Here is a 22,733-nt window from a genome sequence, read left to right as displayed (position 1 = left end):
ATTTACTTTTTACAAAACCCCTTCTTTTTTTTTTTAATTTTTTTTTAAAATTTTTTATTTATTTATTTGAGAGCGACAGACGCAGAGAGAAAGACAGATAGAGGGAGAGAGAGAATGGGCGCGCCAGGGCTTCCAGCCTCTGCAAACGAACTCCAGACGCGTGCGCCCCCTTGTGCATCTGGCTAACGTGGGACCTGGGGAACCGAGCCTCGAACCAGGGTTCTTAGGCTTCACAGGCAAGCGCTTAACCGCTAAGCCATCTCTCCAGCCCGCAAAACCCCTTCTTAATATTGATTATTTACAATGTTAGAAACCCCAGGAACAGGAATGAGTTAAAATAATTTTTCTCTTAACTAAAAATAGTGAATACTGCCATGAAGATATTTAAGGTTTTTTTAATCCAAGTTTAATTTTTATTTATTTTTTCTCAATTTTTATTAACATTTCCCATGATTATAAAAAGTATCCCATGGTAATACCCGCCCTACACCCCCCCACTTTCCCCTTTGAAATTCCATTCTCCACCATATCCCCTCCCCATCTCAATCAGTCTCTCTTATATTTTGATGTCATGGTCTTCTCCTCCTCTTATGATGTTCTTTTGTAGGTAGTGTCAGGCCCTATGAGGTCATGGATATCCAGGCCATTTTATGTCTGGAGGGAGCACGTTTTAAGGAGTCCTACCCTTCCTTTGGCTCTTACATTCTTTCCCCCACCTCTTCCGCCTTAGACCCTCAGTCTTGGAAGGTGTGATTGAGATGTTACTCAGTACTCCAGCCACTTCTTTCCAGCACTATGATACCTTCTGAGTTATCCCAAAGTCACTGCCATATGAAAAGAGAAGATTCTCTAGCCAAAGTGAGAGTAGCATTAATATAAGGGTATAAATATTAAGAGAAGTGCTTACTGAGCTATTTGATAAGCATACTGTATACATTTTTCCAGACATCAGCAGATGTTACACCCCTAGGACTCATGACTAACCCTGTTTTAAGTTTCATTATCAAGGATGTGTTTTCCCCGATGGAGCAGGCCTCCAGTCCAATTGGAGGGCAGTTGGTTTCCACCATGACAGATGTGCCACTATTGCACCCGTTGGCTCATTTGACCTGACTGGCTAATTAAAAGGCTTTCAGTGTCCACTGTTGAGTATCTTCACTGGTGGTATCTTTCTCCCATTGAACTACATGTAGAATGACTTCTTCCAGCTTTCTATCAGCCCCTAAAAAATGTTTATGGACAGCGTGGCCTCGAACTCATGGTGATCCTCCTACCTCTGCCTCCCAAGTGGTCAATTAGAACTTTTTCTTTTTTTTGACAACTTTTATGTGTGTAAAAAATGTATTTAGGGCTGGAGAGTTGACCTAGCAGTTAAGTCACTTGCCTGCAAAGCTGAAAACCTTGGTTCGATTCCCCAGAAACCACATAAGCCAGATGCACAAGAGGGCACATATGTCTGGAATTTGTTTGCAGTGTCTGAAGGCCCTGGCATGCTCATATTCTCTCTTTCTGCCTCTATCTCTAAATAAATAAAAAACAAAACTATAAAAGTTTTAAAAATGTACTTAGGTCAGAGTTGCCTCTGCCTTTTTCCTCCCCCTATTCACTGCCCCCATCCTTGAACAAGTTCCTCTACTATTTTTACTAGTTATTTATTTGATAGAGAGAGGCAGCTAGAGATAAATAGTGAGTAGGGCCATGCCTTTGCCTCCAGCCACTAGGCAAACTGCAGACCTGGCTTTCTGTGAGTACTAGGGAATCAAGCCCAGGCTGTTAGGCTTTGCAAGCAAGTTCCCTTAACTGCTGAGCCATTTCTCCAGCCCCTCCATCTACTATTTTAATTGACTATGAATTTATTTATTTGAGAAAGAGACAGAGAGGCATGGGCACACTAAGGACTTTGGCTGCTGCAAACAAACTCCAGACACACATGCCACCTTGTGCACCTGGCTCACATGGGTACTGGAAGTGAAACCTGGGTTCTTTGGCTTTGCAGGAAGCGCCTTAGCCACTAAGCCATCTCCGCAGCCCTGACTGTGAATTCTACCATGTGACCCTGTCAGGTGCTGGTCATAATCTCTTCCTGCCCCCAGTCCTCTGAGGATCCTCCTCAGCGGGATTACTGGTGTCTCCCATGGGGTCATGAGTGCATCGATCAGTCTCGGGTTGGGGGGGCAACCATGCCACAGGAGACTCCTCCCCCTGTGGTCCTCACAATCTTTCCACCACCACCCCGTCTTCTACAGTGTTCCCTGAGCCTTGGTGAACGTGTTAGAAGACTCCATTAGTGGGAAGCTCTCTGCAGTCCTGTGCTGGGATTAGCTCAGTGTTAAGACTGCCTGTTCCTCATGCGCCTGCGCCCGGCCCTGACCTTCATCCTGAGCTCTAAGGAGATCGTGGCTTTACTTTCTGGGGTTTGTGTTTTCCACGTGAAAGCATCTCTTCTGGCCTCGCCACCAGCAACTGCGCCAGGCCTGCATCAGTGATGTCAGCCAGGCCCCCCTCAGGGCTTCCTGAGCCTTACCCAGCCTCAGCGGCACCATCCTCACAGTGAACCCACACTCTGGCCCTCCCCTGTCCTTACCATGGAGGTATCTCAGTTAAGAGTGGCGGTGGGGGGTGGGGGAGAGCCAAGTCCTACCAACCCAGACCTGTCCCAGTCCAGATCATGAGGTGGGGCAGAGGGACCCACGTGGAAAGACCTAAGTCCTCCTGCCCTCCATGCCGGAAACACCTTAGTCACTAGTATTCACAGAACGACAGAACAGGCTGTGGGTGTGCACAAGCGTGTACGTGCACGTGTGTAAGCACTGAGTCCATCACAGGCGGGATCACAGCTCAAGAAGCTGCGGACCCTGAGTGTGGTCAGCACATGCACGGGATTTCACGGGGGACACTGGCCCAGTGGCCATCTCCCCTGAGCCTCAGTGTGCTGATCTGCAACAAGGCCACGACTACCCCAGGAATCCTGTGACTTCACCCCCAATGCTGCTGGGCCACACAAAGCACTGGAGCTTCCTGTAAACAGGCCACCATGGTGAGCACAGGCTCGGCCAAACTGACCACGGAGCCCAGGATCAGCATCTTCCCGACCTCCCGGCCCTGCCCTGACCTGCATCACATCCACAAAGGACCCTGAGAGCCACACCGCCACACTCACACCACGTGCTGGGCTATCTGGCCATGTGGCCTCAGGCCAGGGCCTCAACTTCCCCAACTAAGGCACATGGCTCTGTTTAGGGCTAGTAACCACTGTCAACCACACTTGTCTTCACAAAGGTTTCCGCACCACCTCCCAGCCTCCCTGGCTTGATTTCCTTTGGGCCCTCCACAGTGCATGGCTCTCCTGCCCCCCCACCCCCGACTGCCTTGGCACGCAGGAGGCACTGATCGGTGCTTACGGCAGGATGAATTTTCTGTGGCCTTTACTTAGTTGAAGACAAAGAGACAGAGGAAAGGAAGGAAAAGAGGAGAAAGAAGGGAGTGTGGAAGGCAGGGAGTGTGAGGCCCTGACAAGGACACGGACCATCTCGGCCTCGGGCCTCCTGCTCCGCTGCCAGGCCCTAAGTGGTCCATCTCGGAGCCTGGTTTCCCGACTCCCATCCTGGGAGATGATGCATGTGAAGCACTCCGTATCCCGCCCTCTAAAGCCAGGCTCTACTGCTCCCTGGCTCCATATCTTGGGGTACACATGGACTCCACAGCCAAGCACCATCTTTGTCTGTCCACATGTGGATCAGAAGACTGCCCACAGTAGGCAGGGAAGAAATGAGGTGAGCCCAGCAAGACTGTCACTGGCACAGCACAGCAAGTGCCCCCAGAATATTCTCTTTAGACTTTTATTTAGCAGAGAAAAGAGAGAAGACAGAATGGGCACGCCAGGGCCTCCAGCCACTGCAAACAAACACCAGATGCAGTGCACGTGTTACTTTGTGCATCTGGATTTACATGGCCACTGGGGAATCAAACACAAGTCATCAGGCTTTGCGGGCAAGTGCCTTTGCTAAGCCATCTCTTCAGCCCCTGCCCCAAAAATATTCTTGCCCTTCATCCTGGAACGCCCCCACTCCTTCCAAACCAACAAAACTAACCACTTGGCTAGCCCCGGGCGGCCTCGGACACTACAGTACGCAGCCTCCCCCTCAGCTGCACTGAGGCCCAGGGACGTGAAAGCAGGAACACTTCCTAGTGACAGGCCTGGCCGTGGCAAGGCAGGCGGCCCTGCTGAGGGAAACCGTGTGGGCTGCAGGCTGTGTGGAAACAGAACGTGGAGTCAGCACAGTCAGTGAAAGGGTGACTCAGGGGTGAGCAAGAGGAAGATAAGCCCACTTGTGACATCCGCGTGACCACAGAACAGGGTCACCAGGGCAGCGCAGGGACAACTGTGCAGAGTGGGGGAAGCCCAAGACCCACTGGCTTGACCCTCCCCAGGAGACCCCTGAAACACAGCAAGTACTGGGGAGTTCACAGGAGGGTGGGGACCAGGCCCCTTGCTGCAGACAAGGTGTGGTGTCTGCGGTATAGAAACGACCTGAAGACAGTGTGCCACAGGACCAAGGAGAACAGAACGTAGGCCAAAAAGTGGACGGGCCTAGTCTCACAATAAATGCCCCTTACTGGTCACACCACCTGCTTCTGACCACTGGGGACCTGAACTTGCAGCACAGTGACACGGCTCCACCAGCCCGTGGCCCATCAGTCCTGCAGACCACCTTCAGTCATGCAAAGCGCAGCTCCCCTCAACACTCCAGGCCCTTGTCCAGGCCAAAGTCCTCAGTGACCCTGGGCCACAGGAAGCACGGTCTCTACTCTCCCTTGCCTTGCTCAAGTGCCCTGTCTCAGCGAGGCCCTGAGGCCACTTGACACGTTCCCGACCCTGCTGTTCCCCTCAGGAATGGACTTGTCCATTTTACTCCTCATGTGATCACCCAGGGGTGGTCCTCACCAATCACCACGTCCACAGGCAGCTAGGCAAGCAGGCACCCAATGGGGATGAGGGGCTCTGAGCTGTCCAGAGCCCCCTGGTCTTGAAGATAGAGGATGGCAGTTTCTAGGCTGGCAGGCGGGGGGGGGGGGGGCTCAATGAAGGGGAAGGTTCGTGGGTCCCCCACACTCATGCTCTTCATCTGAAATGAGAACCAAACACCCCCAGAGTGGGAGAACAGAGTCACTGTGAGTTACAGGCTAGAGGATCAAACTCACGATATTCAGACTTGTCAGGTCAAGGTCTGGCACTGGGGAGAGGCACTGTCTGTCTCCCTCACAGACCTAAGCTGGCCTCACTGTGATTCCTCAGCCCCAGTCAGAGTAAGTGACTGTGCACTGCGCAGGGGCCAGAGCTGGGCCAATGCAAACCTTCTCCGGGCGGCGGTGCACAGGCGCTGGAGTGCTCGGGCCCTTCTCTGGGCAAAGGCAGGTGGACAGAAGCCCAGCACTTCGATGGTGGATTCGCTGCCTGGAAACCCGCCCATCCAGCAGAGGTTCCTACATTGCTCCTCAGCTGGACATGCCTCCTCCTGGGGGCACAGAGGGATCAAACCCCACCTGTCAGTGTCAGTATGGAGCTGGGCTTTCCTCACTCACAAAGGCGTCCATTAATCCTGAGGCCCCGAAAAGCAGCCCTCTCGGCGCTGGGGAGAACTGAGTGACTGTCCAGGCCCATCGCCAGGCCTGGCGTGGCACACGTAACAAGTGCCTCTCAGGCAACTGGAAGGAGTCAGGCTGGCAGGGTGGCCTGTGGGACTGCAAGAGCATGACCAGAGAGCTCAGGGCTGCCTGGCGTCTCTGGGGCTGGCAGGTCTGTCTGTCCACCTGGCCAGTTGCTCCACCTAACTCCCTGCTGCCTGAGCCTTGACCTTGATGCAGCTGAAGACAGGCTTTAGGGGGGCAGGAGTGGGGATCCCAGCACTAGGCAGGCTGAGGCCTGGCCTACAGAGGAAGATCCTATTTCAAAATATAAAATAGCAGCTGCAGAGATGGTGTAGCGGTTAAGGTGCTTGCCTGTGAAGCCTAAGAACCCACATTTGACTCCCCAAATCCCACCTAAGTCAGACACACAAGGTAACATATGTGTAAGGTTGCACGTGTGCACAAGGTGGCACACATGTCTGGAGTTCAATTGCCGTGACTGGAGGCCCTGGCGTACCAATCGTCTATCTCATAAAAAAAAGAAAAACAATGCTGGGCGTGGTGGTGCATGTCTTTAATCCCAGCACTCAGGAGGCAGACGTAGGAGGATCGCTGTGTTTGAGGCCACCCTGAAACTACATAGTGAATTCCAGGTCAGCCTGAGCTAGTGAGACTGTACCTTGAAAAACCAAAGCAAAAGAAAAACAGTGACAACAAACATAAAGGAATAATAATAGTCCATCCTGTCTGGACCCTCACAGCCTCTTGCTAAGTAAACCACAGACTTTCTCTGCTGTCCAGCAGCACTTGGCTTCCTTCCCCCTCCCTTCTGAACTGTTGGATCCAAATGATTCTCCCATGTCGGTTTGGGCTCTGAGGGAGGGGTTCCTGCACCCCCACTGCAGTGGCTCGGCCAGCTCTGATATCCTGGCTGGTCTGGCTAAACACCTCCTGTGCTCCCTGATGCTGCAGCCAGAATGTCCTCTCCCAGGCAGGTCTCACCTGCAGCACAAGTGCATCCAGGGCCACCCTCCGAATTTCTGGGACCGGGTAGGGGGCGAAGGCGTCGTAGTCGGACTCGGCATAGAGGCGGTAGCAGACGCCGGGTCCCGTGCGGCCCGCACGGCCCTTGCGCTGCTCTGCACTGGCCTGGCTGATCCAGAACTCCTGCAGCCGTTGCAGTTTGGCCTGCGGGTCGTAGCTCATCTCCTTCACCTTTCCTGTGCGCGGAGAAGGGACACGGAGGAGCTCTGCTCAGCAGCAGGCAACGCCACACATCTCACTGCTGACCACACTCACTTCTTCACCGCCTAACACTGACCTGGTGCATAGTCTGGACCCAATTCGGACATCCTGCCCAGTTAGTCTCCCATCTCCTTATCCCCACATTGCCATGGCATGGGTTCTGGAGGGAGGCCCCCTAAGGCTCATGCCTCTTCCCCTACTTGGCATTACCTGGAGATGGAGCAAACGTTCAGAGGTGGGGCCTAGTGGGAGGACTTCGGTCAGTGGGTGTACGGCTGGCGAGGACAGTGGGACCTCAGCCCTCCTCTCCTCTTGTTTCTGGCCCTGAGGTGAGCAGTCTTACTCTCCCTACGCTCACACTTCCTGCCACCAGCCCAAAGGCTTGGCTCAGCTGGCCACGGGCAGAAGCCTCTGTGACTGCGCAAGCCACAGCAAGCCCTCACTTCAGAAGCTGACCAGCCCAGTCGTCTGTTACAGTAAGGGAAAACTGACTGACACACACGTCTTTAAAATGTGTGTGTGTGTGTGTGTGTGTGTGTGTGTGTGTATTTTTATTTTGAAGAAAGAGAGAAAGAGGAGAAGGCAGATAAGATAGATGGAGCATGGGTGCAGCAAGGCCTCCAGCCACTGCAAACAAACGCCAGATGCGTGCGTCCCCTTGTGCATCTGGTTTACGTGGGTCCTGGGGAATCAAGCCTCGAACCAGACTCCTTAGGCTTCACAGGCAAGTGCTTAACTTCTAAGCCATTGCTCCAGCCCTGACACACACATCTTCGCACTGGTGTTCTCTTGCTTTGCTCCTTCAGATATGCAAGCACGTCCTCAGTGAGCACCTACTATGCGCAGGCGTGGTCACAAACCCAAGCTGCTGAGATGAAGGCCCCAGGCTATGGAGGGGTCGCAGCAGCCTGAACTTATTAATATATTTCAGGGACTATACCAGCAGGGGTGCTCCTCCCCCCCCCCATTCTCAGGGGTTGTAGAGAGCCTGGAACACCCCCCCAACACACAAAAAGTTTCAGACACCGAGATCAGCAGGAAGTAAAGCCACTTCCTCTCCAAGCATGGGATGCCTGGACATGCAGATAAGACTTAGGCTTTGCCCATAACCCTCTCGCCTTGGGCCAGTTGCCTAGGAAACTCCTTACATAGCCAGCACCTTTGCAAACCTTCCCGTTGTCACTGCCTATGTGCTGGAAGGAATGTCCCCACATGCTAATTAGGCATCAGCAAGCAACCTTGTACACCCAATCCCCCTAGGATCCTCAACTGCTTATAAACCCATTTCCCTGACAATAACCAGAGAGCCGTTCATGGAAACTGTCTCCTGAGAACCAACACCACAGTTGCCTGGGACACCTCCAGGGAAACCAAGGCCGGCCACAGAGCGAGGACCCAGGAACACACAGGGAGACACTCGTGCCAGCCCCAAAATGAGGGGAGAGGAAGGGGGAGAAGAGATAGCCAGAGAAAGACAGGTTTCAGCGGACAGAAAAGTAAGTACTGGGAAAAGACCCTGGGGCAGAAACAATCTTGGAATATCACCAGACAGATCACCACCTAGAGTGGTAAACATTACCGCACCCAGTTTCCAGACAGGGAGACTAAGTCTCAGACCATTGACATCACTGGCCTGTGAGTGACAAGCTTTGATTCTATGGCTTTGGTCCTGGTGACATTACCTCTTGTTAGGTATAAGAAGGGACGGTGCTGTGAGCTCCTTAGGGTGTGATGCCAGTGTGACTGTAGAGGGTGGGTTTCTCCTTTTGTTCTTTCTGTGGTGTGGGGGACAACTGAGACAGAGTACAGTTAGGATTATGAGAATCATTACTGTTTGGAGCTTGTGAATTAAGGTGTATACACGGGGGGACAGCCTTAAGTCACCAGACAGGGGCTTCTCCCCTGCTTTCAGTACTGCAGTTAGAAGTCAAGGCCTGAGCCTGGCATGGTGGCCTACGCCTTTAATCCCGGTACTTGAAAAGCTGAGATAGGAGGATTGCCATGAGTTTGGGGCCACGCTGAGACTACATAGTGAATTCCAGATCATCCTGAACTAGAGTGAGACCCTACCTCAAAAAACCAAAAAAAAAAAAAAAAAAGAAGAAGAAGAAGTCAAGGCTAGCATTCCTATGCTGAGCCACACCCCCAGCCCCTCACTGTGGATTCTAGACAAGTGCTCTACCTCTGAGCCTTATGGGTGTTACAGCCAGTTTCCCCATGCCAGTGTTTGGCACACTCTCCTGTTGCTGTTGTCCATCTTAGGCTGGCCAGGGGTGATGTCCACCCCTGCTCATGCTGTCATTTCCCTTGCTGTCATGGAACTCGAGCCTGTAAACCAAAATAAACCCTTTTCCCCAAAAGCTGCTCTTAGTTGGGTTATTTCTGCCAGCATTGCAAACCTGACTGCCACAGTACTTTCTGTGGGTACTGCGGAACTGAACCTAGGCTGGCAGGGTTTGCAAGAAAGCACCTTATTATGTTTAATTACTATTTTGTTTATTTATGATGGGAGGAATGGGGATGCCAAGGCCTCTAGCCACTGCAAATGATGCCAGATGCCTGTGCCACCATGAGGATCTGGCTTTACATGGGTACTGGTGACTCAAACCCTGGTCCTTCGGAATTGCAGGCAACAATCTTAACTGCTGAACCATCCCTCCAGCCCACACATCTTTTTCATTTATTTTTTATAACAACTTCCATGACTATAAGCAGTGTTCCACGGTAATGCCCTCCCTCCCTCGACTTTCCCCTTTGAAACTCCATTCTCCATCATATCCCCCCCCCAATCAGTCCCTTTTATCTTCATGCTATGATCATTTCCTCCTATTCTGATGGTCTTGGGTAGGTAGTGCCCGGCACTGTGAGGTCATGGATATCCAGGCCATTTTGTGTCTGGAGGAGCACGTTTTAAGGAGTCCTACCCTTCCTTTGGCTCTTACATTCTTTCCGCCACCTCTTCCGCAATAGACCCTGAGCCTTGGAAGGTATGATAGAGATAGTTCAGTGCTGAGCACTCCTGTCACTTCTTCTCAACACCATGATGCCTTCTGAGTCATCCCAAGGTCACTGCCATCTGAAAAGAGAAGATTCTCTACCAAAAGTGAGAGTAGCATTAAGATATGGGTATGAACATGAAGAGAAGTGCTTACTGGGCAGTTTTTTGAGTATAGTATATACATTTAGCCAGACAGCAACAGACGTTAGAACCCCTAGGGCTCATGACTAGCCCTGTTGTAGGGTTTCAGTATCAGGAATGTATTCCCTCTCATGCAGCAGGCCTCCAGTCCAATTAGAGGGCAGCTGGTTTCCACCATGACAGACGTACCACTATTGCACCTGTTGTCTTATTTGGGCTGGCTGGTAAAATTTAAGACTTGTAGTGTCCACTGTTGAGTATCTTCATTGGTGATTTCTCTCTTCCATTGTACTATGCAGAATGGCTTCTTCCAGCTTTCTGTCAGCTGGTCTGCATGGAGGAGGTTATCAGCTCAGATCCAGCAGGATTTTTCAGTGGCCTTGCAGACAAGGTATGTGGAGTCTTCAGCAATAGGGTTTTACCATCTATTCCTGGTGGGAGGCACAGGCAGGAGGACTGCTGTTGAGTTCGAGGCCTGCCTGAGACTACAGGCTGAATTCCAAGTCAGCCTGGGTAGAGTAAAACCCTACCTCAAGGAAGAAAAAAAAAGAAAAAAAGAATCCACAGTGACAGGCTGGAAACATGGCTCAATGGTGAAGATCTTGTCCAGCATCTACCAGTGAGGAAAGTAATGGCTTTATGGATTCTTCTTACAGACAGTATTAAAAAATTACTGGAGATTTAAAGAACAGAAACACAAGTTTAAAAATATCTTAAAGTAGTAACTTAATTTCATTTGAGTTGGTGTTTGCATCAAGGACTTGGAGCAGTATTTGGTGCTGTCTGTGAGGCTCAGTCCTCCTGGGCAGACACACGTGTGACAGGGTGAGTACCAGGTCAGCTTGGGCTAGAGTGACAGCCTACCTGAAAAACCACCACAAGAAAAAGAAACAAGAGAAAAAAGCGGGCTGGAGAGATGGCTCAGTGATTAAAAGTGCTTGCTTGCAAAGCCTGATGGTTCAGGTTTGATTCCCCAGTACCCATGTAAAGCCAGACAGACAAAGTGGCACATGTATCTGGAGTGAGTTTGTAGTGGCAGGAGACCCTGGTGTGACCATTCTCTCAGTCTGCTCACAAAGAAAAAAGAAAAAAGCCAGGTGTGGTGGTGCACAGCTTTAATCCCAGCACTTGGGAGGCAGAGATAGGAGGCTCATCATGAATTCAAGGCCACCCTGAGACTACATAGTTAATTCCAGTTCAGCCTGGGCCAGAGACTCTACCTTGAAAAAATAACAACAACAACAACAACAAAAAAAAAAAACCAAAAAAACCCAAGTTCGGTGTGGCAGCACACACCAAGAATCCCAACACTTGGGAGGCTGAGGGAGGAGGATGGCTGTGAGTTCTAGGCCAGCCTGAGACTACATACTGAGTTCCACAGTTAAAGTGGAAAAACAAAAACAAACAAAACAGGGCTGGAGATGGTTTAGCAAATAAGGCACTTGACTGCTTAACCTAAGGACCAAGGTTTGACTCCCCAGAACCTACATGAGCCAGATGCACAAGGTGACTCCTGCACACAAGGTGGCACTTTGGCATAAGGTGGCACACACATGTAGAGGTGGATTGCAGTGGGGACCCATGTTCCACTCCTCAGATCCCACAGAAGCCAGACACACAAGGTGAGGCAAGCGTGCAAGGTTACACACGCACACAAGATGGTGCACTTATCTGGAATTCAATTGCAGTGGCTTGAGGCCCACCACAGTAACTTCTCAAAGTGGTCTCTGACCCTTACGAAGATGCCCTCCCACATCATACACAAATTATAAAAATTCACATTCAAAAGCTCCAGTTACCAGGACGCTAAAGCAGAGCTGCTCAAGTCCCTGAGTCTGAGGCCGCCTGGGCAACACAGTGAGCACTCATTCCATTAATAAATAAGGCAACCAGGAGAGCAGAGCCTGAGCTAGCCCTGGTCGGACTCAAGGAGACAGGAACCATGCATGTTCCCGTTTTACACACAAGAAAACAGGTGCATGGGCTGGGCTGGAGAAATTGCTCAGCGGTTAAGGCACTTGCCTGTAAAGCTTAAGGACCCAAGCCAGACACACAAGGCGGCACAGGCATCTAGTGTCTGTTTGCAGTGGCTGGAGGCCCTGGTGTGCCCATCTGTCTCTCTTCTATTTCTCTCTGCTTGCAAAAAAAATTTAAAAAAAAAAAAAACAGCTACAAAGAGATAATGCTTCTTTTGTTGTTTTTCAAGGTAGGGTCTCGCTTTAGCTCAGGCAGACCTGGAATTCACTATGTATTGTCAGGGTGGCCTCTGACTCACAGTGATCCTCCTACCTCTGCCTCCAGAATTCTGGGATTACAGACATGCGCCACCACGCCAGAGAGGACATGGAAGTTTTGAGACTTATTCACAGGTCATGACCACTGTCCCTCTGAAATAGTCCTTAACTTGTACCTAGTCATACCCCGCACCCAGTTTTGACCCTCCCCAAAGTGCATAATCTCTGAGCCGCTGACATGCAAGCAGGGATCACTTCAAACGGGGCAGAGACTAGAACTTCAGGCAGCAGGAAGGTTCTGTGAAGGTCCCGAGGTGGGAGCCCGCAAGGACACACGCAAGCACAGAACAGAGCCCGTGGGCTCGGCGTCCAGCAACCAGGGCAGTGACGGGAGCGAGGGCCACGACGCAAACTTCCCGGGATGGGCGAGGCAGGCTGCTGGGCTGTCGACCACTGTGAGTTCTCGCTCTTCAGCAATCACACACTGTGGAGCTCAGGCTGGCCTCGCACTTACAATCCTCCTGCCTCAGTGCTCACGTGCTTGGGTTACAGGCATGCACTGCCACTCTTAACTGAGAGAACTCAATGGTAAGGACGGGGCGGGGGGCAGAGTTGGTGCCACTGAGGCTGGCTAAGGCTCAGGAAGCCCTGAGGGGGGCCTGGCTGACATCACCGATGCAGGCCTGGAGCAGTTGGCGGTGGCGCTGCCAGAAGAGATTCTTTCACGCGGAAAACACAAACCCCATGGCATGGTTGTCCCCACCAACCCGAGACTGATCGATGCATTCATGACCCCGTGGGAGACACCAGTAATCCCGCTGAGGAGGATCCTCAGAGGACTGGGGACAAGAAGAGATTATGACCAGCACCTGACAGGGTCACATGGTAGAATTCACAGTCAGGGCTGCAGAGATGGCTTAGTGGCTAAGGCGCTTTCCTGCAAAGCCAAAGAACCCAGGTTCCACTCCCCGTACCCATGTGAGCCAGGTGCACAAGGTGGCATGTGTGGTCTGGAGTTTGTTTGCAGCAGCCAAAGTCCTTAGTGTGCCCATTGCCTGTCTGTCTCATTCTCAAATAAATAAATTCATAGTCAATTAAAATAGATGATGGAGGGCTGGAGAGATGGCGTAGCGGTTAAGCACTTGCCTGTGAAGCCTAAGGACCCCGGTTCGAGGCTCGGTTCCCCAGGTCCCACGTTAGCCAGATGCACAAGGGGGCGCACGCGTCTGGAGTTCGTTTGCAGAGGCTGGAAGCCCTGGCGCGCCCATTCTCTCTCTCTCCCTCTACCTGTCTTTCTCTCTGTGTCTGTCGCTCTCAAATAAATAAATAAAATTAAAAAAAAATAGATGATGGAGGGACTGGAGAAATGGCTCAGCAGTTAAAGGAACTGAGACTACATAGTGAATTCCAGATCATCCTGAACTACAGTGAGACCCTACCTCAACAAACCAAAAATAAAAAAAAAGAGTCAAGGCCTTGCACAATCTAGGCTAGCATTGCTATGCTGAGCCATGCCCCCAGCCCCTCACTACGGATTCCAGACAAGTGCTCTACCTCTGAGCCACTCCCCCAGCCCCTCAGTGGATCCTGGACAAGTGCTCTACCTCTGAGCCACACCCCCAGCCCCTCACTGTGGACTCTAGACAAGTGCTCTACCTCTGAGCCACGACCCTAGACTCTCACTGTAAATTCTAGACAAGTTCCTTGACTGTTGGGCCATGCCCCCAGCCCCTCACTGTGGGTTCTAGACAAGTGCTCTACCTCTGAGCCACGACCCCAGCCCCTCACTTGGGTTCTAGACAGTGCTCTACCCCTGAGCACACCCCCAGCCCCTCACTGCAGATTTTTAGGACTCCACCACTAAGCTGGATCCTCAAACCCTTCTTTAGTTTTTATCTGGAGACATGGTCTTTCCAATTCGCTTCGTAATGGCCTCAAATTTGCCAAGTAGTTCAGGCTGGCCTCCACGTCAGTTGGTGATTTTGTTCTAAGTTTCTCCAAAGGATTTTTTTTTTTTTCTCCTAGGTAGGGTCTTACTGTAGCTCAGGCTGACCTGGAATTCACTATGTAGTCTCACAGTGGCCTCAAACTCTTGGTTATCCTTCTATTTCTGCCTCCCAAGTGCTGGGATTAATTAATTAATTTGACAGTGACAGAGAGAGAGAATGGACGCACCAGGGCCTCCAGTCACTGCAAACGAACTCCAGACGCGTGCGCCCCCTTGTGCATCTGGCTAGCGTGGGTCCTGGGGAATCGAGCCTCGAACCAGGGTCTTTAGACTTCACAGGCAACTGTGAACCATCTCTCCAGCCCAAGTGCCTGGATTAAAGGCTTGTATTTCCCTCCAATCTTTTAGTGGGAGTCCTCCTTTTAGTGTTGCCTCTTCCTCCCAATGGCAAGTAAGTCCCTGGAACCCAATCTGAACAGCCACTGCCGCCTCTGTTCTGTCTAGGAGCACACAGGAACGCGGGACTAGCTCTTAGGTGAATAATGGGATCTGGTCAGGCATGGTGACGCACACGTTTAATCCCAGCACGCCAGAAGAAGAGGTAGGACAATCCTCATGGGTTCAACGCCAGCCTGAGACTCCGTAGTGAATTCCAGGCCAGCCTGGACTAGAGTGAGACCCTACCACGAAAAAACAAAAAGAGTGGGATCTGTTCAGTCTGCCCTTCTGTTACTACTTGTGACACCCAACCAGAGCCCCTGACCCTGTGAGCATGGGTGTGATTACTTGAACAGGGCATCTTCAGTGCGGGATGTGCACACACACACAGTTCATCCAGCCTCTTGAGGCCAAATCACTACCACTGTGCCTCTGCTTGGCTGAATGACGTTAGCTTAGGCAGGTTACCTAACCTCTTCTCAGTCTCTCATTGGTTCGATGGGTAACAGACTTGTAAGAATTACATGATCCACGTCAAACGGTTCCCATAACACTTCCAGGCACCATAAATGTTAGCCATGATTATAATTTATTAGTATTGGGATTACATCCTAGGGTGTTGGGAGATTTATATGAAACTGCGTGCAAGGCTTTAATAATGTCACTAGATGTTATGGCATTATCACTGGGTATGGCCATGGTGCCATTTGGCAGCTGTGGATACAGAAGCTCAGAAAAGAGAGGGGATGACTTAGGTTCCTACAGCCACAAAAGTCCATCATTGAAAGGAGCTATCAATTTATTTTTATTTTTTAGACTACTATTATTATTTTTTTCTGAGGTAAGGTCTTGTTCTAGCTCAGGTTGACCTGGAATTTACTGTGTAGTTTCAGGGAGGCCTCGAACTCTTGGCCATCCTCTTACCTCGGCCTCCCAAGTGCTGGGATTAAAGGTGAGTGCCACCATGCCCAGTTTAGGAGCTATCAGTTAAAAACAAAACAAAACTTATTTATTTGAGAGAGACAAAGAGGCAGATAGAGTGAGAATGTGCACACCAGGGCCTCCTGCCACTGCAAATGAACTCCATCTGCAGAACCACTTTGTGCATCTGGCTTCATGTGGGTAGTGAGGAATTGAACCTGGCGCTCTCAGGCCTTGCAAGAGCTTTTTTTCATGCTGAGCCATCTCTCCAGCCCCAGGAGCTATCAATTTTGAGATCTAAGTCGTGAACACTTGCCCTGCCCCTGAGTATTTCTATCAAGGAAGGACTGTCCCTTTGCATCTTCTAGCCTCAGTTTCCCCAAGGGTACCCTGGAAGTCTATGTGTGTGTGGGATCTGCCGGAGATAGTCCCCATAGGAGAGACCTAATTTTGCCATGTCAGAAGGAGGCACGATTGGGCAGTCAAAGCATCTGTACCCCAGAACCAAGCAGCCCAGGTGACAATAAATTCTGATGTCACCACTCAAGAGCCCTGTGACCTTGGACAAGCTGTTTCATTTTACTGAGCCTCAGTTTCCCTTATCTGTAAAGCCAGACCTTAAGTCATCTCCCAGGAGGACTGTATTGAGAAATTCATCCGTCTCAGAGCCCGTCTTGCTTGTAGTAAGTGTTACATGCAGTGGAGGCGACAGTCATTACACTAGCAGCCATTCACTGTAATATTGTGCAGCTGAGCCAAACCTAGAACACCTCATTCCCTTTAAGATGAGGGAGGGACCCCCCTTCCCTGTTGCCCTGAGAGCTGAGCAGCCAAACTGGGCTCAGGGAACTCCTGGGTCCCCCTATCCTTGCCAGGACTGGGAATGGCCACAGGGCAGGAAGCAGGGAAGGAAGTCGGTGTGGACATTTTCATGTGTGTGCTGAGGGTGTGGGGGTGCAGGAAGACGGACAGGAAATTCTCTTCCACCCCTCCCCCAACTTCCCTTTCCTCCAATTTCTTTTGCACACCCTCAAAGGCCTCCAAAGGGGGCCTTAATTCCTGGCCCCACCTGCCTGGAGGTGAGGGGCCCTGAGGTGAGAGAAAGGAGGAGAGGGGCTTGGGTTTCTCCCAGGGGAGGTGTGGGAACCCGCCCCCGCCCCGATGCACACACTCAGCCCCAGGAGGGAAGGAAGAGTACACCCCACCAGCCATCTCTCTTCTAACCGGGGGGAAAAGACCAGAGAAAGAAGGGATTTGGGGCAAGATGATAGGGGCGGTGGAAAGGAGTTTGTTCTAGGGTCTCCCTCCTTGCAGGAGCCAGGTTCTGGGGACCCCCTCCACAAAGCCTGCCTGCTCCCTGCAAACAGGAGCACTTGGCCCCCTGGCTTAGTTGGGTTCTCTGCTATGTGCCCGTCACCCTGGTCACACACATGGAGGGGTTCTCGTGCCACCTACACACCTCTGTGGTATCTGACATTCAGTCACCTGACAAATTCACATGCACACACCCAGAATCACTCCCCCATCTCTGGTGTGACACACCCAGCCATTCCACACTCTCCTTGTTACACACATACACACAAATAATCCCTCTCCAAGATGTCATACGCAGACGTCCTCTGTCGCTCAGGACCCCGTCTTTCCCTTTTCTGGTTAACCTACCTTCACAGGTTTCACCCACCAGCCCCTTGTCATAACCCCCACCTGCTTCTGTTACACACACGCCCCCTGGATGTCACCGTTGCACACTTCCATGTGTCACACCCAGCCACACAGCCTCTCTGGAGTCACACCCACACCCTTTTCTTGTCACATCCCCTCAAGCAGCTTTTCCCAGCCCCACTCCACCCCGTTCATGCCTATGTCACACACGCTGAACCCCTTTCTCTCATCCTGGGTTTCTCAGGGCTCACAGCCAGAGCCAGCCCACTTGGCCTCTCCCACACGCCCCCTTTACTTGCCACACACACCTTCTCACTAATGTGTCACACTGGCACAGCCCTCCCCCCGCCCCCCCAGTGACAGGCACCTTTCCTTGTGACACGTCTCCCATGGAGGGGCTCCAACATGGAGCCCAGCCCCTCTCATCTCTCTCTCTCTCTCTCTCTCTCTCTCACACACACACACACACACACACACACACACCATCGCACCCCCCCCCCCGCCACGCCACGCCGGGGAGTCCCGCGGCCCTTGAAAACTCACCTCCGGTGTTGCTACCTTGTTGCAGACCACCACCTCGGGGCGTCTCGAGGGGTCTCTTGCGGAAATCCGGGGCCTCGGGCTCCATGGGGGACCCTGGGGCCGCGGAGGCCGTGAAGAGGCCGAGCACCGCGCCAGCGGCCATCATCCTCATGGTGGGGGAGGAGGGGAGGAGGGGGGGAGGGGGAGGGGGGTGGCGAGGACTGGGGCAGGGAGGGAGGGGGCTGAGCGCTGACAGAGCCTGGAGCACGGATGGGAGGTGGCAGCCGCGGAGGAGGAGCAGGAGGAGGAAGGGGGTGGTTCTCCATGGAGAAGTGAGGGATGAGTCTCTCTGTCTTTCTCTAAGATTCACCCAAGCTGGGGACTTGGTTGAAGCCACTGGGATGCGAGGGGAGAATGAGACCCCCTTTTTCCTCTCTTTCTCGGGGCTTCCCCCTTTCCCTCGCTCCCCTTCCCCGTCCCCCCTCGCCCCGGAGGAGCGGAGGGCTGAGCCCCCACCCCACCAAAGTCCTGCTCAGGGCGAGGGGAGGGTCCCGGAGAGATAGAAAGGGGAGGTTCGCCGCTAGCTAGTAAGGGCGGCCCGAGGGTGGCGGGCACGGGAGGCGGCGGAGACACGGCTGCCGGTGGCTGCTGGCCCGAGCATCTTCTTCTCCCGAGGCTCCCACCGCGGCCTGTGGCCCCGCCCACGCTCGCAAGGCCACGCCCATGCCGGGCAGAGCCACGCCCTCCGGCGCCCCCATTGGTCCGCTCTTGAAGCCTGGGCCGCGGTCCTCGGGGTTGGCCACGCCCCTCGCCGCGATGGAGCGCAGCCCGGACCCAAGTATCCCTTTGCACGCCGGGTGTAATGAGGACCGTGGGGGTTCCTCCACCCTTCCTCCTTGGTTTGTTTTCTGAGGCAGGGTCTCACTCTAGCCCAGGCTGACCTGGAGTTCACTATGGAGTCTCAGGGTGGCCTTGAACTCGCAGCTTTCGGCTTGGACACAAACTGGTAACACACATTTAAACATGGGACCCACACAGTCGGGAGCACACAATGACCAGACCTCAAGAGCCAAACGCACAACACACAAGACTTGCGGTGTGCCAACGTTCGGTCACGCACTCACACACACACAAACACAAACCTCCTCTTAGATATTTTTAAACTGCCCCAAACCCATCAACATAGCAACCCAAAGTCAGCTTCCCAAGCACCAAATCCTGGGGGATTGCAGGGCCCCAATCACAGGCAGGTGGAGGGATCTGTACTGTCTTCCTTCATCTGTGGCCACCCCGGTGGCCTTCCTGGGTGGGACGCCCTAAGCTGGGCAGGGACCAGGACCAGTGGTGGGCAGGGACCAAGTAGGAGCAGTGCAGCCCCCACCTTTCCTCCCGTCCTATACAGGGCTCACTGGCACACTCTGTACTCCTAACGCTGAGCACAGGTCAGCCTGAACCTAGCCGCAGAACCTAGCCTGGGTTTGAACCTTGTCATTTACACACCACAGGACTTGGACACATCCTTATCTTCCCTGAGTCTTATGTCCCTCATTTGGGAAAACACTAGCATTCACACTGCCACACCTCAAAGGACTGCTGTGTCAAAAGGGGGTCAAAAGTCCAGGCATGAGCCAGGCGTGGTGGTGCACGCCTTTAATCCCAGCACTCGGGAAGCAGAGGTAGGAGGATCACCATGAGTTCAAGGCCACCCTGAGACTACAGCGTTAATTCCAGGTCAGCCTAGACAAGAGTGAGACCCTACCTCGAAAAACAAAACAAACAAAAAAGTCTAGGCGTGTGTGAATTTTCCCTGAGAACGATGAGATGCCTCTTCTCTACAACAAAGTTGGGAGACCAAGAGCATCACTCCATACAATGTTGGGGTCAGGTGGCCATTTTCCTAAGAAATTTGCATGCATTCTAACTTAAGACGTAAGCATGGATTTATGGGTAGGTTCTTAATGTATATTGAGGAGAAGGAATGAGACGAAGAGAGCTTTCCTCGTTAAACACTTTTTTCCTTGTCTTTAGGTTATTAGGCATTGAGCATAGGACCACTGAGCCACACACCCAGTCCTTCACTGTGGATCCTAGACAAGTGCTCTACCTCTGAGCCACGCCCCCAGCCCCTCACTGTGGACTCTAGACAAGTGCTCTACCTCTGAGCCACGCCCCAGCCCCTCACTGTGGATCTAGACAAGTGCTCTACCTCTGAGCCACGCCCCCAGCCCCTCACTGTGGATCCTAGACAAGGCTCTACCTCTGAGCCACGCCCCCAGCCCCTCACTGTGGACTCTAGACAAGTGCTCTACCTCTGAGCCACGCCCCCAGCCCCTCACTGTGGATTCTATACAAGTGCTCCTCCTCTGAGCCACAGCCCTGTCTTATTTGAGAGAGAAGAAAGAGGCAGATAGAAAGAGAACAAGTGCGCCAAGGCCTCCAGCCACTACAAGTGAACTCCAGACACATGCACCACCTTGTGTATCTGCCTTATGTGGGTCCTGGGGAATCGAACCTGGGTTCTCTGGCTTTGCAGGCAAGTTCCTTAGCTGCTAAGTGATCTCTCCAGCCCTCTCTGGTGGATTCTAGACAAATGCTCTACCGCTTAGCCATGCCCACAGCTCCTCCCTGGCTGATTCTGAGAGTGCTCTACCACTAAGCTACATCCTCAGCTCACTTTTAACGTTTTATCTGGAGATAGGGTCTCACTCTAGCCCATGCTGACCTGGAATTCACTATGTTGTCTCAGGCTGGCTTCGAACTCACAGAGGTTCCTCCTACATTGGCCTCCTGAGTACTGGGATAAAGGTGTGCAACACCACCCCAGACATGGAAGCAGATTCACATTTAGTTGCTCAGAAATAATAAAATAAAATAAAATAAAATAAAATAAAATAAAAAAATAAAATGGCCAGACGTGGTGGCACATGCCTTTAATCCCAGCACTCAGGAGGCAGAGTTAGGAGGATCACCATGAGTTTGAGGCCCCCCCCAGACTACATAGTGAATTCCAGGTCATCCTGAGCTAGAGTGAGGCCCTACCTCAAAAAACAAACAAAAAAAGAAAGAATTACATCTTGTTCCAATATTTGATGCTGCAGAATATAAAGCATCTTGCGGGGTGTGGTGGCGCATGCCTTTAATCTCAGCACTCGGGAGGCAGAGGTAGGAGGATCGCTGTGAGTTTGAGGCCACCCTGAGACTCCATAGTGAATTCCAGGTCAGCCTGGGCTAGAGTGAGACCCTACCTCGAAAACCAAAAAAAAAAAAAAAAAAAGAATATAGAGCATCTTTAGCATTTTTCACAGAACTTTGATATTTTAATTTTATAATCAGTAGTTCTGGGAATACTGCTGTGCATTATTGATACACTGTACAAAATAACAGAAGTAGGTACCCAGCCATATCAGAAATTGTTGGAAAGCTGGGCGTGGTGGCGCATGCCTTCAATCCTGGCACTCAGGAGGCAGAGAGGTAGGAGGATCACCATGAGTTCGAGGCCACCCTGAGACTACATAGTTAATTCCAGGTCAGCCTGGACTAGAGTGAGACCTTGCCTTGAAAAACCAAAAAAAAAAAAAGAAAAGAAAAGAAATTGTTGGAAAGCTGGGCATGGCGGCGCACACCTTCAATCCTAGCACTCAGAAGTCAGTGGTAGGAAGATTGATGTGAGTTCGAGGCCAGCCTGAGACTAAATAGTGAATTCTAGGTCAACCTGGGCTAGAGTGATACCCTACTTAACAAAAAAAGAAAAAACAAAAATTGTTGGAAATTTTGTCCTAGTCTCAAAGTAAAATGCATTTACCTTTTTAAAAATATAGGGGCTGACCGGGCGTGGTGGTGCATGCCTTTAATCCCACCACTCGGGAGGCAGAGGTAGGAGGGTTGCTGTAAGTTCAAGGCCACTCTGAGACTCCATAGTGAATTCCAGGTTGGCCTGGGCTAGAGTGAGACCCTACCTCAAAAAAAAAAATAAATATTATATATATATATATATATATATATATATATATGGCTTAGTGGTTAAGGCATTTGCCTGCAAAGCCAAAGGACCTTGGTTCGATTCCCCAGGACCCATGTAAGCCAGATGCACAAGGTGGCGCATGCATCTGGAGTTTGTATATGTATGTATTTATATTCATATTTATATTTATAAGAAGAATGAAGCAGAGAGATAGAGAATGGACACACCAAGGACTCCAGCCACTGCAATGAATTCCAGATGTTTGCACCACGTTGTGCATCTGGCTTTATGTGGATACTGGAAAATTAGACCTGGCCCATCAGGCTCTGCAAGCATGCACCTTTAACCACCGAGCCATCACTCATTAGCTTTTAAAAAATAATTTATTTGGCAGGAGTCTCCGGCGAGGCAGGTAGGCAGAGGGCCTCGGTGAGCGCCCCCGAACCCTTCTCTTCCGGGGCCCCGGGCAGTGGCTGCCCTGAGCCCACGGCTGCAGCGCCGGGCCATGGCGGGGCGTCAAGGGAATCCTGAAGAACAAGAGCTCGGTGCGGGCGCCGGCCAACAGCCCGGCCGGAGCGCGGAGGAGCTGCGGGAAACGTCGGAGAGGCGGGATGAGATGAACATCCTGGCCTCGTGCCACCCGGCGCAGACTTGGGTTCAGCGAAGGCAGAAGAGCCGCGGGGACGACGACGTCACCGAGACTCAGGCCCGGAGTCCCGAAGTCTCTGCTGAGAAGTGAGCCGAGGCCCCGGCTCCCAGCCCGCGAGTCACACCCGGGAGCGAGAAGCACGCAGCTAAGAGGGAGACGCTGACCTCTTACCGCAGGAGCAAGAGAAAAAGCGACAATTTGAAATGAAAAGGAAGCTTCCCTACAATATTAAGCTAGCTAGACAGTTACTTTCAAAGGACCTGCATGATGATGAGGAAGATGAAGAAATGCTGGAGATTGCGGATGGAGAATGCATGAACATTGAATAATCAAATCAAGGATCTACAGGAAGTGACCGATGACAAAACAAATCGCAAAGTTCATGA

General features: G+C 51.8%; 1 protein-coding gene and 1 pseudogene across 1 annotated transcript in view; one reads left to right on the top strand and one right to left on the bottom strand.

Annotated features, from left to right (window-relative positions):
* LOC123454799 (probable ATP-dependent RNA helicase DHX34) overlaps window positions 1–17,909 on the bottom strand; it is a 46,061-nt gene extending 28,152 nt beyond the window's left edge. The window contains exons 1-3 of the mRNA XM_045134206.1: window positions 17,759–17,909; window positions 8,556–8,666; window positions 6,631–6,848 (exon numbers count right to left, since the gene is read on the bottom strand). Coding sequence (XP_044990141.1) covers window positions 6,631–6,848; window positions 8,556–8,666; window positions 17,759–17,909 — 480 coding nt within the window. The remainder of the gene's footprint in view (window positions 1–6,630; window positions 6,849–8,555; window positions 8,667–17,758) is intronic.
* A 644-nt stretch (window positions 17,910–18,553) lies between these two features.
* On the top strand, window positions 18,554–22,733 carry LOC123454798 (annotated as a pseudogene).

This window comes from Jaculus jaculus, chromosome 14 (genome assembly GCF_020740685.1).
Source record: "Jaculus jaculus isolate mJacJac1 chromosome 14, mJacJac1.mat.Y.cur, whole genome shotgun sequence".
In the NCBI taxonomy this organism is placed as follows: Eukaryota; Metazoa; Chordata; class Mammalia; order Rodentia; family Dipodidae; genus Jaculus; species Jaculus jaculus.
Note: the sequence above shows the minus strand (reverse complement) of the source record. Positions and strands in the feature narration are given on the sequence as shown.